The sequence below is a fragment of the Phocoena phocoena genome, chromosome 8 (assembly GCF_963924675.1).
Source record: "Phocoena phocoena chromosome 8, mPhoPho1.1, whole genome shotgun sequence".
Taxonomy (NCBI): Eukaryota; Metazoa; Chordata; class Mammalia; order Artiodactyla; family Phocoenidae; genus Phocoena; species Phocoena phocoena.
Window position 1 is genome coordinate 102,783,488 of NC_089226.1, and position 13,972 is coordinate 102,797,459.

The 13,972-nt window shown below is 50.8% G+C and overlaps 1 protein-coding gene across 2 annotated transcripts; it reads left to right on the forward strand.

The window, feature by feature from the left end:
* Positions 1 to 4,431: 4,431 nt before the first annotated feature.
* ARL2 (ADP ribosylation factor like GTPase 2) lies at positions 4,432 to 10,280 on the forward strand. 2 transcript variants are annotated; one of them, XM_065882637.1, is made up of 5 exons: positions 4,432 to 4,496; positions 7,365 to 7,475; positions 7,571 to 7,733; positions 9,205 to 9,285; positions 10,146 to 10,280. In XM_065882637.1, the coding sequence occupies exons 1-5, from the start codon at positions 4,432 to 4,434 to the stop codon at positions 10,278 to 10,280; spliced, it is 555 nt and encodes a 184-aa protein (XP_065738709.1). The 2 variants fall into 2 exon arrangements, with proteins under 2 accessions (XP_065738709.1, XP_065738710.1); XM_065882638.1 differs by lacking the exon at positions 9,205 to 9,285.
* The last annotated feature ends 3,692 nt before the right edge of the window (positions 10,281 to 13,972 follow it).

Here is a 13,972-nt window from a genome sequence, read left to right on the forward strand (position 1 = left end):
GGAGGGGTGGGGGAGAATAAATGTAATAAATTAAGGGAATTATATAGGCTGGTAGAAGACCTTAACTGTCATGGGGGAATATAGAGCAAAATAAAGGATTTGGGGAATGTGGGTAGGGGATTGAGCAGTTTCAGACTTAAATAGGGCGGTCAGGCTGGGCCTTATTGTGACATTTGAACAAAAAAATTTTTTGAGACATTGGACATTAGAGCAAAAAATTGAAAAGAGGGAGGTGACAGGGAGGTATGGGTTAAGGGTGCTGGCCCCTAATGCACTGGCCAGCTGGAGAATTGGTAAGCAGGGGAGGAACAGGTGATGGGGGCACAGAGCCATGGGGACCACTCATGCAGGGCCTGGTAGGTCACTGAAGCCCTTGGGCTCTAACACGTAAAGATACGGGGAGTACCCAGCAGACAGTGGAGGGCTTTTTTTTTTTTAATATTTATTTATTTAGGCTGCACCCAGTCTTAGTTGCGGCATGTAGACTCAGTCGCGGCACGCAGACTCTTAGTTGCGGCGTGCGTGTGGCATCTAGTTCTCTGACCAGGGATCGAACCCAGGCCCTCTGCATTGCAAGCGTGGAGTCTTACCCACTGGACCACCAGGGAAGTCTCCAGTGGAGGGCTTTGAGCAGAGGCCAGACATGATGTGACCAGAGGTTAAAAGGTCCCTCTGCCTTGGGGAGGAGGAACAGGGAAACGGGTGGAGAGGCTACGGCAGCAATCTGGGTGAGTGGAGCCCCTGGCTCACCTGTCGAGTGGAGGTAAGTGTGGTACCTGCCTCTCAGGTTGCTGAGTGAAGGCACAGCAACTACTCCCTCCCCCCAGCCCCATTCACCAGGCCAGGCCCTGCAGAGACACGAAGCTGCTGGCACAGCCTTACTCTTGGGGATGCCAAGGCACAGGTCAGGTGGACGTGGACGTGGTTGTTGGAATAGCTCAGATTGTCATATCCTTAATCACTCCTAAGGTTCTGGAAAGGCCTGAGGATGTCACGTGCCCTGAGGAGGATGACAGGGGTATAACAGCTCATTGCGTCATCTGGAAGTTGAAGAGGATACCTCCTCTGTCTCCCACAAGAGGCAGCTGGGCTGAGACCTAGAATGAGGATGCTCAAACACTCTGACTTTCCATTTGAGGCATTCTGTTGTGGCCTGCACATTGTACACATGCACTGGGGACAGGATGGCCGTTGGATACTTAAGGCTTATAGAGAGATAAGGGGTGGGAGTACAGGAGCAGGCCAGGGTAGAACTGTCATCTGTAGGCAGTTGCTGGTTCAGTGATTAGGATGTACATTCAAGCCTCCAGTTGTTTACTCATTAGTGGGACGAAAGCTACACTTGGGTATGCTGCCATCAAGTGCTGGTTGGTGAGTCTGTCATATGCATGTGGTCCCCAAAATAAAACTTGCATCACAGATGTGTTTCAACAGAGAGAAAAACAGGATTCCTCTTATCAAAACTGTAACTTGATTTTAAACCACCTCACATGAACATTACAGTTTAAAAGAATCAAATAGGAAATTCATCTAGAGCAAGCTTAAATATTTATATATACAAATAAATAAATAAAATCCTTAGATATACTTCTTGCTAATGCTTAATGATCAACAATTACACTTAAGCAGAGTCTTTTCCCCTGGCTTTTTGTTGTTCTTGTTGTTTCTGAGTAACAAATAAAGTTTCTTTTATGATTATAAAGGTGATACATGGACTGTCTGGATCAAAAAGGCTACACCTCTTAAAATTAAAACCATAAAGCCAAATTTTCCTCCCCAGACATTGGGTAAATGTGCCCTTTTAAAAGGCATCTAGAACTCTACCCTCAAGTTATAATCCACTTACTTAGCCCCAAGAAACTCTCCTTTCAAACGCCTGTTTCACAGCTGTTAGGATTTGGGTATTTTAATCTCATGATTATTTCCTGTGAATATATATATATATATTCACAGTTATATATAACTACAGCTCTAGAGATCTTCTTTCCCAGTTTTCTTCCAAAGGTATTCCCCAAAGATTTTATTTCCTCAGGAGTACCCTTTCCACCTTTCCATGAGGCAAATGAAAATACTGTCATGAGGCCCCTACATCAGTCCTTAAAAGCCCCTCCACCTTCACTCCCCTACCCTTGACTTCTAGCTACTGGCAATCATTATTCAAAAGTTCAATACAGTTACTCCCTGGTCTCCTAATGTTTCACCAAGCTATGAGGTTGTTTTTCAAATTGGTGTCCACTGCAATCCTACTCTAACCCCTGGGAAGCTACACTAACAGCTTGGACAGGACAGGGCTTTAAAGCCTGACATTTAAGGATTTCAATGCCAGTAGTAGTAGTGAAGTAAAATAATCCAGAAGTGCTTATGGTAACAATTTTAAGTTTCCCTCAAAACTGCTCCAGAGTCAACAGCTGAACTGCAGCAATTTTAAAACTTTTGGGACTGTGACTCAGTGTGTACATATATCCATATAAGTATCTGAAACAAATGTTTCAACAAACACCACTTACCTGCTCTTCAAGGGGGCACCGGCAGCAATGTTTTCTGCTCTGTTCATTCTATTTAATTTTTGCTAATGCTACTAGGTTGAGCTATATGAAACTGATATCTTTGTTGTCAAAATGGTCAAATATGGGCAATTTCATACATTTCAACTTGTGACACTAAAATAATTTCACAATATACTTAACGGGCTGTATCCCATAGTGTGAGAAAACATTGTTTAGGGGGTTATTGTTATTTTAAATGTTAAAATGGGTTTGAAATTCGGGTTTTTCACTTAATATGGCATGGACAGCTTTCCACGCAGGTACTTCACCTTTCTCAAAGACTTCATGGAACCCACCACACAGGGGTACCCCGGCTTAGGTAACTGATCCCTGGTGAAGGCACTTAGATTTTTTCCAATTTCTTGCTGTTCCAAACCATGCCAAAGTGAACTTCCTTGTCATAAAGGTCCACGTGCTGGTGCTAGAAATTCTGTAGCATAGACTCATGGCAACACATTGTGATCTTAGTTGTGTCTCAAAGGCTTTGAAGAGGGGTTCCGCTCACTTCCTTCCCTTGTGTGCGCTTGGTGGAGAGCAAATGGTGCTGATGGAAGGGGCCCAGCCAGGCACCCGCTTCTGCCCAGCCCTCATCTGTCTACAACCTTCTTCTGCAAGATGGAGAGCTCCAGCTCACTCCAGACCTCTCCCTCTCTAGACAAACACCGTGGAGGGACCCAGAAAAACAGTGCCCTTTCCTGTTGACCAGACCCGAGTTTAAATTGTTGCCCAAGCTCCTTAAACTCTGGGGACTCCACTATCACATCTACAAAAAGGAAATAAACCTCTCAGGGTTGCGGGGAGGATAAAGTAGAAAACGTGAATGCTTTACAAAATGACACAGAAGTTAGCCATTATCTTCATCTGATGCCTCACTGTTCTTTCCCAAGCATTAGAAAGAGCCCACTCTGCTGCCTACTCACATTTACCCTGTGGTGGCCTGGGGGAAGGGCTCAAGAAAAGACAATAAGGCTCACCCTTCTGTGTTTACAATCTGTCTAGTCCCCGGCCTTGGCTTCCTCACTTTTTCTGGACTTGAGCGCTAAGGTTAAGAACCAAACGCTTGCATAGTCATTCATTCAACCACAAATATTTACTGAGCACCTACTGTATGTCAGTCACTATGTCAATCACGCTAAGCACCATGTGAGCTTCAATTTTCTTATCGGCAAAATGAAAATTGTGCTTCTCAATAACGAAACAATGAGCATCTTGGGCGGGACAATTCTTTGTGCAAGTCTTTCCCCTGACCTCTAAACGACAGGGACTCTACCTTGTAATCGGTACAATCCAATGACGCCTCCACACATTTCCAAAGGGGCCCTAAAGGCCATTTCCACCCTGGATGGAGAATCCCCGGGCTACCCTCTACGATTTCAGGAGCCAGGAAAAGTAGGGAAGCCCTGTAACTGGCAGATTTGGGATGATGTCGAGTCAAGATGAGCAGGATATGGACCATGCTTCAGGGGAACTGAGCCTCACAGTGGCCGCAGGGTGACGTCCACATCCTTGGGGCTCTTGGTTCTGGCTCCTAAGTCAGAACTCCTACTCCCTATATGCAGCCAAGATACAACCCAGGAATTTCAGGTTTCCGTTCCCAGCCGAGCCTGGGATCCTGGAAAGGAAAGAATGACAATGCTCTAGTCACCCAAGCCCTCGGGATGCTAAGGGTTAACGCAGGTGGCCGCGCAGAATCCGCCAGCACCGCTAGAGGGACCGTCCGTCGCAGCAAAGCCAGGCAGCTTCACAGTCACGTGGGAACGAGGGCGGGACTAAGCGCGAAGCCCGCCAATAGGCTGTGCTGTCTGTGACCGTGATAGCCAATAGGAGCAGGAAAAGGGGTCCCGGGATTACGAAGAAACGGCGGCCGGTAAGGGGCTACTGGGACATGGGGCTTCTGACCATTCTGAAGAAGATGAAGCAGAAAGAGCGGGAGCTGCGACTGCTCATGCTGTATCCTCCCCGATGCCGGAGCCGCGAGGGTAGCAGGGGGCCCCCGCCGGGTGGGCGGTGCCAGGCGCCCCCTACCGGCTGCGGGATGTGCTGCCGGCCGGCCCATACCAACTGCCCTTTGTGCGTCACGCTTGTGGGCCCTACCAAAGCTTTTGGCGGGTGGCCGGGAGGAGGCCGTACCACCGGCTCGGGGCGGGGGGCTTCGTTCCTAAGGCCAAAGGTGTGGGCGTAAAGGCGCAGCGGCCGGACCAGATGTCCCAGTGTAGGGGGAGGTGGGGCCCGGAGGTGACTCGAACGTTACCACCAGTCGGTCTGGCCCGAGCGTGGGGCGGTTGTCCTCTCGGGCCCTGGGCGCCTCCTCTCCCTGTCGGAAGGTGCCGGGCCTCGGCCCCGCCCTCAAGGTCGGAATCCCGGGGGCCTGTGGGCCCCGCCCTTCACTCCTGGGAGAAGTGGGTGTGCAGTCGGCGGGTTGTTCAGCCCGTGGGTCCAACCGTGCGTCTCCTTCCTGCCTCACGGCCAGTCGGTGTCCCAGCGGCTGACGGCTTGCAGGCCCGAGGGCCCCGCTGACCTTCTGAGTCCCATTAGCAGTCATCTGCACTCGTTCGCCCTCCTCTGTGCCAGGCCCGGGGGCACCCCTAGCAGAGAGGACATTTCTGTGCGCAGATAACTTAAAAATAATATTTACATCATGTCTGTTTTGAAGAACTCTGAGAAAGGCACAGAGAATTCACTCATGTGGTAAACATTTATTGAGCGCCTACTGTGTGCTAGGCACTGTCCTGGGGGCCGGGGTAAAACAGCAAAACAAAAAAACCCGAACTTCACGGACATTCTAAGTAATGCTGAGGGGAGAAAGACCTTAACAAAATGAGTAAAATGCATAGCATGTACGGAGAATAATGCAGCTTAAATAAGGTGGTCAAAGAAGGCCACACTGAGAAAATAACAGTTGAATAAAGACAGGGAGGTGAGGGATGAACCATGTAGATATCTGGGGAAAATTATTTAAACAAAGGGAGCAGCAAGTGTAAGGGTCTCCAAGGAGGAACTCAGCTGGTGTGTTCAAAGGACTGTCAAGGAGGTCAGATGGAAGAGCCACCTCACGTGGGACCTTTTGGTTCTGGACTTTTCCTTGTTTTTCTTATTTTTTTAATTTAATTTTCATTTTATATTGGAATATAGTTGATTTACAATATTGTGTTTGTTGCAGGTGTACAGCAGAGTGACTCAGTTATACGTTTACATATGTCCATTCTTTTTCAGATTCTTTTCCCATAAAGGTTATTACAGAATACTGAGTAGTGTTCCCTGTGCCATACAGTCGGAGACTTTTCCTTAAATGAGAAGTGCAGGGAGGAGGTGAGATCTGAGACTAGTTAGGCCACTGCAGTAACACAGGTGAGATACTATGGGAGCTTGGATCACGATGGAAGCAGTGAGGTGATGGAAGTTGAGGGACGTCTTGATAGTAGGCCAGTAGGAATTGCTGCTGGATTGGACATGAGTGTGAGAAGGAGTGTAAAGTCAAGTGTGACTCCTAGGTTTCTGGCCTGAGCAATTAGAAGAATGAGGAGCCACTTGCTGAGAGGTAGAAGGGGGCGGGGAACACATTTGGGGGGGGGAGGATGAGAGCTCAGCTTGCGCCATGTGAGATGCCTCTGAGACATCCTAGAAACGTCATCTAGGCAGCTGGATATAGGGACCAATGTCCAGGGGAGCAGCTGGGTGGGACGTGTGAATTTGGGAGTCATCCGCATAAAGATGGTATTTGAAGCAGTGATCCTGGATGAGATCACTGAGGGAGGGAGTGTGGACAGGGAAGAGAACCTAGGCTGCTCAGATCTAGAGGTCAGGGAGATGAGGAGGAATGACCAGGTAGGCCAGGGGAGACCCAGACAAGGGTGTGGCCCGGAGTGGGGGGCGGAGCTGGGCTCTGTCAGCGCTGCTCATTGAGCAGGGGGAAGAAGGCTGAGGACTGCCCAGCCAGCTGAGAACAACATGGCGTCTCTAAGGACTGACCTTGGCCAGAGCAGTTTCGGGGAAGCAGTGGGAGCAAAAGTCTAACGGGTTCCAGAAAGAGAAGGAGGATAGAAATTGGAGAGGGTGAGTATGGACAACAGTTCTGAGATTTGCTATAAAGGGAAGGAAATAAAGGAAAAAGTCAGGGGGAGAGGGATCAAGAGAGGGTGTTGGGGCTTCCCTGGTGGCGCAGTGGTTGAGAGTCCGCCTGCCGATGCCGGGGGCGCGGGTTCGTGCCCTGGTCCGGGAGGATCCCGCGTGCCGCGGAGTGGCTGGGCCTGTGGGCCGTGGCCGCTGGGCCTGCGCGTCCGGGGCCTGTGCCCCGCGGCGGGAGAGGCCGCAGCGGTGAGGGGCCCGCGTACCGCAAAAAAAAAAAAAAAGCTGACTTCCTGCAGTTTGGGCCTCAGCTCGAGACGGTCAGAGAGGCCTTCCCTGGTGCTGAGCTAAAGGAGGCTCCTCGATGGCCCTCTCCGAAAGCCTCTTCACTGCGCTGACACGCACCGGGCTCTGGCAGCGCCTTCCTTCTCACTTGTGTGCCCCGCGCCACTGTCCCGCCCTAGAGTGTAAGCAGCACAAGGTGGGGACTGTGGCTCCAGGCCGCCCCCAGCACCAGAGGTGTTCTGGCTCAGAGCAGGCCTTCAGTATATGTTGTGGGATGAATTAAGGAGCCTCTGGTCAGAGATGATAAGGTATTTCTTGACACTTTCACATGTATCGTGTGGGCCTGGCATGTATTCAACTTATTTTGATATGTGGTGGGAAATGATTTGTCCCCCAAGAGAGGGGCACTGTGATGATGTCACCAGGCTGCAGAGCATGGGGACTTCTCCTTAACCTGGCACACCCCAGTGGCCTGGACAATGCTGGCAAAACAACCATCCTCAAGAAGTTCAATGGGGAAGACATCGACACCATCTCCCCGACGCTGGGCTTCAACATCAAGACCCTGGAGCACCGAGGGTGAGCGGGGTCCCCGAGGGGGGGCCCGCCCAGAGCAGGGCAGGGAGGACAGGCGAGGGGCCAGGCTGACCTCCAGCCACCCCCTCCTTGTCCAGATTCAAGCTGAACATCTGGGATGTGGGCGGCCAGAAGTCCCTGCGGTCCTACTGGCGGAACTACTTTGAGAGCACCGACGGCCTCATCTGGGTGGTGGACAGCGCCGACCGCCAGCGCATGCAGGACTGCCAGCGGGAGCTCCAGAACCTGTTGGTGGAGGAGGTGGGCAGGAGGCCTGGCTGAGCAGGGGAAGCGGGGCTTTCCCCAGTGTCCGGGCCCCAATACTTTGTGCGCATGTGTGGATGTGTGCACACCTTCTTCAGCAGATTCCCTGAGGGGGCCGTGAACCCAGAGGGACACCTCAGGTGGGGTCTGTTCCTTCACTGAGCCCTCACCACGTGTCCAGCACCCTTGTGGAGGCAGAGACAACCTGTACAGCTGGTCTAGGGAGGCCCACAGTGCCTTGAGCAGGACACTCTGTGGATGGAGACATTAGTTTATAGCCCTGCGATGTCACTGCTTCACCACCCTGAGCTTCAGTTTCTGCACCTTGAATTGGGCTTCAGGGAGGATGACTTGAGGCCAGTGTGTGAAGCTTTGGGAAGCAGTGGAACCTGGCTCAGCAGTCGGACTCTTTGCTGTGTGACCTCAGGCAAGGCACTTAACTTCTCTGAATCTCCACTGCCTCATCTCTCAGATGGGCATTATAATTATGGCAATCTTAAAATTTATTGTCTGGGCCAAAATGCTCTTCTTTAAATAAAATTTTAGATCTACAGAAAAGTTACAATGAGAGTAAAAAGATACCCCATATACCTTTCACCTCGCTTCTCTTAATGTGAACATCTTACAGAACTGCCATACAAATGGCAAAACTAAGAACTTAACATTGGTAAGTTACTATTAACTGAACTACAGGTTTTATTTGGATTTCACCAGTTTTTCCACTAATGTCCTTTCTCTGTTCCAGGGTTTGAGCCAGGTTACTACACTTCATTTAGTTGAAAACCAGGACACTTTTGAGAGTAAAAGAGAGCTGTTAATAATTATGGAGGGACAACTGGCATAAACAGGGGTGTCGAGCAGGTCCAGTGAGACCCTGGCTGTTGAATGCTCAGCCCTGGGCTGGCATGTCATGGCCCTTTTTAAGGGCCAGACCCACCGTCCACATGGAGGAACTCCCAGTCACAAACACATATATGGAAATAACTGGAATCACAGGCAGAGAGTGAGGCCTGTCAGGGCAGTGGGACAGTTAGAGGGCTACATGAACTTGGAAGAGGGAAAGGTCATTTCCAACAGACCCCATAGCCTCTGGGACAGTCGCATTCCTTGTGCATGTCAGGTCATCAGATCGGAGCAGTCTAGAACTGGGGAGCATCTTACCCATCACCCCCTCCCCATTTATGGAAGAGGAATGTGAGGCATGGAGGAGAGAAGTGCCCACTGGGCTGGTGATTGGGCTGGAACCAGGGTCTCAGCCCAGCCCAGGGCTCCCTCCACCCCATAAATGGCTGGACACGAAGGCCGTCTCCACACTACCCACCCCGCTTGTGCCTTCGCAACTACCACGGGACCTTGCCCTGAGCTTCCAGGTTGATCTCTGACCCCAGGTGCTCTGGGTGATTAGTGCAGGGGCCAGGCTGCCCTCTGAGCCTCCACCCCCTTGACCCCCTCTGTTTCTCTTCCCCAGCGCCTGGCTGGAGCGACCCTCCTCATCTTTGCCAACAAGCAGGACCTGCCCGGAGCACTGTCCTCTAATGATATCCGTGAGGTGAGTCCAGGCCTTGACGCAGGCTCACGGAGGAAAAGGGGCACGCATTTCTTTGTTAATTTATTTAAAAAACATTTATTAGCCCCTCCTGTGTGGCTGGACCTATTTGGGATACTGGAGATTCAGTGATTAATAGGATATAGTTGTGCCCCACAGCCTGGGGGAAGGCAGACCTGCAAATAGATTATTCCACAGGATAACAGTAGCCAACAAGCAGTGGGTGCTTTCTATGTGCCAGGCTCTTTGCATAGGTTAACTCATTCAATTCTCAAAGCAACCTCATGAGGTAGGAACTCTTATAATCATTCTACAGATGGTGAAGCAGGCTTAGAGAGATTAGGTAACTCACCCAAGGTCACATAGCCAGTAAGCAGAGAAGCCAGGATTTAAACACAGGCCTGTGTAACCCCAGGTTGCATCTTAACTCCTATTCTAGGGCTTGAACACCAGAATGAGAAAGAGTGGGGTTAGAATCTACTAGTGGGGTTAGAATCTACTAGTGGGGTTAGAATTACTAGCTGTGTGACCTTACACAGGTTGCTTAACCTCTCTTAGTTTTCCTCCTCAGTAAAATGGCCAACACATCCCTGGCTTATGGGGCTGTTGGGGGGAATGGATGGGAGGACATTTGTAGGGCCCATAGCACAATGTCGGAAGCCCTTGTTGTAGTACTGGCGTGGCGGTGTACAGAGAGCCTGGGTGCCCTGGGGCCCTGACATCTTCACCAGGGGTCAAGGGAGGCTTCCCAAAGCAGGCCCTTGAGGGAGGCATGCATTTCCCCTGGGCCAGCAGAGGGCAGGGGCTGAGGGTGGGCAGGGCCTGTGGTTACTGGGGCCCACCATCACCTTCTACCCTCCCAGGCCCTGGAGCTGGACTCCATCCGTAGCCACCACTGGTGCATCCAGGGCTGCAGCGCTGTCACTGGGGAAAACCTGCTGCCCGGCATCGACTGGCTCCTGGATGACATCTCCAGCCGCATCTTCATGGCTGACTGAGGCGCTCCCAGCAGGCCCTCACCAGGCACCATCCGTGGGGGGATGGGAGTCAGCCAGGCCAGCTAACACCCCCTGCCCACCCTGTAACCTGCTGCTACTGCTGCTGACTGCTGCACTGTGGCCAGCCGGTTCCCATGGCAGGAGGGCTGCCGCCCTGGCTGTCACCCTGGCTCCTGACCCGGCCTGCTTGCAGCTGCTGTACCAAGAGGAGAGGGCTGGGGCTGGGAGGGCCTGCCTCTGCTGCTACCGAGGCTGTGAGCCTCGCCATTCGCTCAGCTGTGAGAATAAATTGTTCCTCGCTCCCATTCCTGGCTGAGTCATTTGTTGATTCAACAGCTCTAGAGACTGCCTAGAACCCACAGTCCAGTGGGGGACAGAAAAGGACAGATGATTTCAGTCAGAGGGTTAACTGTCGCTGTGTCAAAGGGATGGTAAAGAATTATAGAAGCACAGAACAGCGCTGTGTAATTGCATTTGGAAGAGTCCAGGTGGACTTCCCAGAGGTGGTGACATGAAAGCTGAGAGTTGGGACTTCCCTGGGTGATGCAGTGGTTAAGACTCCACGCTCCCAATGCAGGGGGCCTGGGTTCTATCCCTGGTCCAGGAACTAGATCCCACGTGCATGCTGCAACTAAGAAGCCTGTGAGCCGCAACTAAGGAGACTGCCTGCTGCAACTAAAGAGCCCCCCGGTTGCAACTAAGACATGACGCAACCAAATTAATTAATTAATTTTTTTAAAAAGCTGAGAGTGAAGGATGAGTAGAAGTTTTCTGGTGAGAGGATGGGAGGAAAGTTTACTAGAGCAACTGCTACCATCAGGGGGTATGAATTACAAAAAGGAATGCACCGCCACATCAGGGCTCACAGCTTATTGACTGGAACACGGGCTGAATTTCAGCTCCCAACTTCCCACTGCAGCCAGGAACCCATGTGCAGTAGACAACCTGCACAGCCCTGTGAGGCAGCATTGGTTCAAGTAGAGATAATTACAGGAAGAAAAAAGGAAAGCAGAACAAGGGCTCTTGGGAAGCACAGAGGGGTAAGGTCTCTGGTGAAGGATGTGGACATCAAGCCAGGTTAGCTCACCAAGAGCGGAGCTGGGAAGGGGCCTTCCCTGAAGGCTAAAGAGCACTCCGAAGCTGGGAAAGAATGGGAACTGGTGGGGGGGGGGGTGATGCCAGGGCCCCCATCCAGGTGGCAAGATAGACGGATGTTTTCAAAGGGCCCTCTGCTGTGGTCCTACCAGCGGGGCCTTACTCTGTAGGGTTCGGTTTGAAGCAGTCTCACTTGCCGTCACATTGAAGAACAGCCCCAAGCAGGACAGACTCTTAGTGTCCCCATCTGTATAAGAAATGAGCCTCCAGAAGTTTATGGGACTTACTCAAAGCTACCCAGCTAGGAAGCAGGGGGGCTGGGATTTGGACCCAGCATGCTTAGCCACTACACCCTACTAACCTGTTTTCTTTTTCTTTTTTTTTTTTAATTTGGGTATAGCTGCTTTTCAATGTTGTGTTAGTTTCTGCTGTACAGCAAAGTGAGTCAGCTATATGTATACACATATCCCCTCTTTTTTGGATTTCCTTCCCATTTAGGTCACAGAGCATTGAGGAGAGTTCCCTGTGCTATACAGCAGGTTCTCAGTAGTTAATCTATTTTATACATATTAGTGTATATATGTCAGTTGCAATCTTCCAATTCATCCCCACCCTTTTCCCCCTTGTGTCCATACGTTTGTTCTCTACGTCTGGGTCTCTATTTCTGCCTTGCAAACTGGTTCATCTGTACCATTTCTCTAGATTCCACATATATGCATTAATATATGATACTTGTTTTTCTCTTTCTGACTTACTTCACTCTGTATGACAGTCTCGAGGTCCATCCATGTCTCTACAAATGACTCAATTTCATTCCTTTTTATGGCTGAGTAGTATTCCATTGTATTCTGGTTTTGTTTCTCTGCTTGAAATTCAAGTGCCAGATAGAGGGAGCCTAATGTGTTTATGAGGGAAGGTCAGTTTTCCCAAGGGAAAGGCGAGGAAGAGATACTGACTTACTCGTAGACTGCCACTGGGATCCCTCGTGGAAGAAGGGAAATGGATGTTGGGTGGACAACCTTAGAACATAAACTGTCCTTCAGTGTAGAAATTTAGAACCTGTTGCCCTGTCCTCTGTGCAAGACTGGCACTGTGGTCCCCAATGTTCCATCCCTGCGGTGAGTGGACACCCAGTCTCCAGAGCCAACCCCTGGCTCTGCCACTCACTGATTGACGCTGAGCAAGTTGCTTAACCTGCCGGTGCCTCAGTTTCCCCATTTGGGTTAAAGATAGTGTCACCTACCTCCTAGGGTTGGGAGGAGGACCAAATGGGTGGGTTCCTTGTGTGTCATAAGCACTGGATGCCAGCTATAATTATCATTATTTGAACCAGTAGGATCCAATGAATGTGAACTCAGCCATCCACTGATCTGGGTTGACTCACTCATCTGGGCAAGGGAAGGGAGGGAATGATGGGCAAGAAGGGAACTTGGAGCCACAGCCCTGCTGAAAGAACTCTGAAGACCAGGAGCGGATGTCTAAAGGGGTCTCCAGAGGAGCCCTGGCGTGGGCTGTGGGAGGGGACACCACTCCATCCCAAACACCTCCTGCATGTACTCCCCTCTTTCCATGCTCCCAGGAGTCTGATTTGAGAGTTTGCTTTGTGTTTCTTTCTGGAGTTAAAGCGCCCACTCATCTGAGGTCCAGTAACAAGAGTAGCCATGAGCGCTTCACCCATGGTACTGCATTCAAGCTTCGAAACCTGGTGGTGGTGGTGTTACCGAAAGCTCGGCCTCTCTGTACACCAGTGCCGAATCAAATCCCGGAGACAGAGTTTTGGGTGAAGTAGAAAAGGATAGCTTTATTGCTTTGCCAGGCAAAGGGGAACACACCGGGCTTCTGTCTCGAAAAACTATGTGCCCCGACCCCAGAGGATCTGATGGAGGGTTTTAAAACAGTGGTTCAAAGGTGGGGTCTCTGGGCTTCCCTGGTGGCACAGTGGTTAAGAATCCGCCTGCCAATGCAGGGGGCATGGGTTCGAGCCCTGGCCCGGGCAGATCCCACATGCCGCGGAGCAACTAAGCCCGTGTGCCACAACTACTGAAGCCTGTGCGCCATGCTCCGCAGTAAGAGAAGCCACTGCAATGAAAAGCCCGCGCACCACAATGAAGACCCAACGCAGCCAAAAATAAAAAATAAATAAATTTAACAACAAAAAAAGGTGGGGTCTCTGACAAGATAAGGGCGTGAGCAGGCTAATCTCTGGTGGTCATCTCAATCTGGATGAGCTTCTCTGGTCCCTTTAATCTCACCTCAGGTGGTTTCCTGGCTGCTCCTCCCTTGATGAGCAGCTGTTCAAATCCGCCCTTTGGAACTCAGGAAAGGTCATGGAGGCTGGAGTCTTGCCTAAAAGAAATGGTAGACAAAAGGAGGCCTCTGTGCCCAGGCCCCACTCGGTTTCAGCAGTATCAGTCAGGGTCCTGGATGGTTTGCCCAGACACAGATTACTGTCTTTAGCAGAAAAAGCCTCTCTTGGAAGGATACTGGGAACTCATGGCATCTCGACGGAGGTCGGACATCCAGGCTTAGAAAACAGAGTGCTCCAAAGGCTGGGCAGCCAAACCCACAGCCAGGACTGTACTCAAGGAACAACTTAG

What these genes read in the sequence shown, in the direction of transcription:
- ARL2 (XM_065882637.1), top strand. Translation starts at nt 4,432, where the DNA reads ATGGGGCTTCTGACCATTCTGAAGAAGATGAAGCAGAAAGAGCGGGAG. An exon ending in GAGCTGCGACTGCTCATGCT is followed by an intron (nt 4,497 to 7,364) that starts GTATCCTCCCCG and finishes GGCACACCCCAG; the next exon opens with TGGCCTGGACAATGCTGGCA. An exon ending in AGAACCTGTTGGTGGAGGAG is followed by an intron (nt 7,734 to 9,204) that starts GTGGGCAGGAGG and finishes TCTCTTCCCCAG; the next exon opens with CGCCTGGCTGGAGCGACCCT.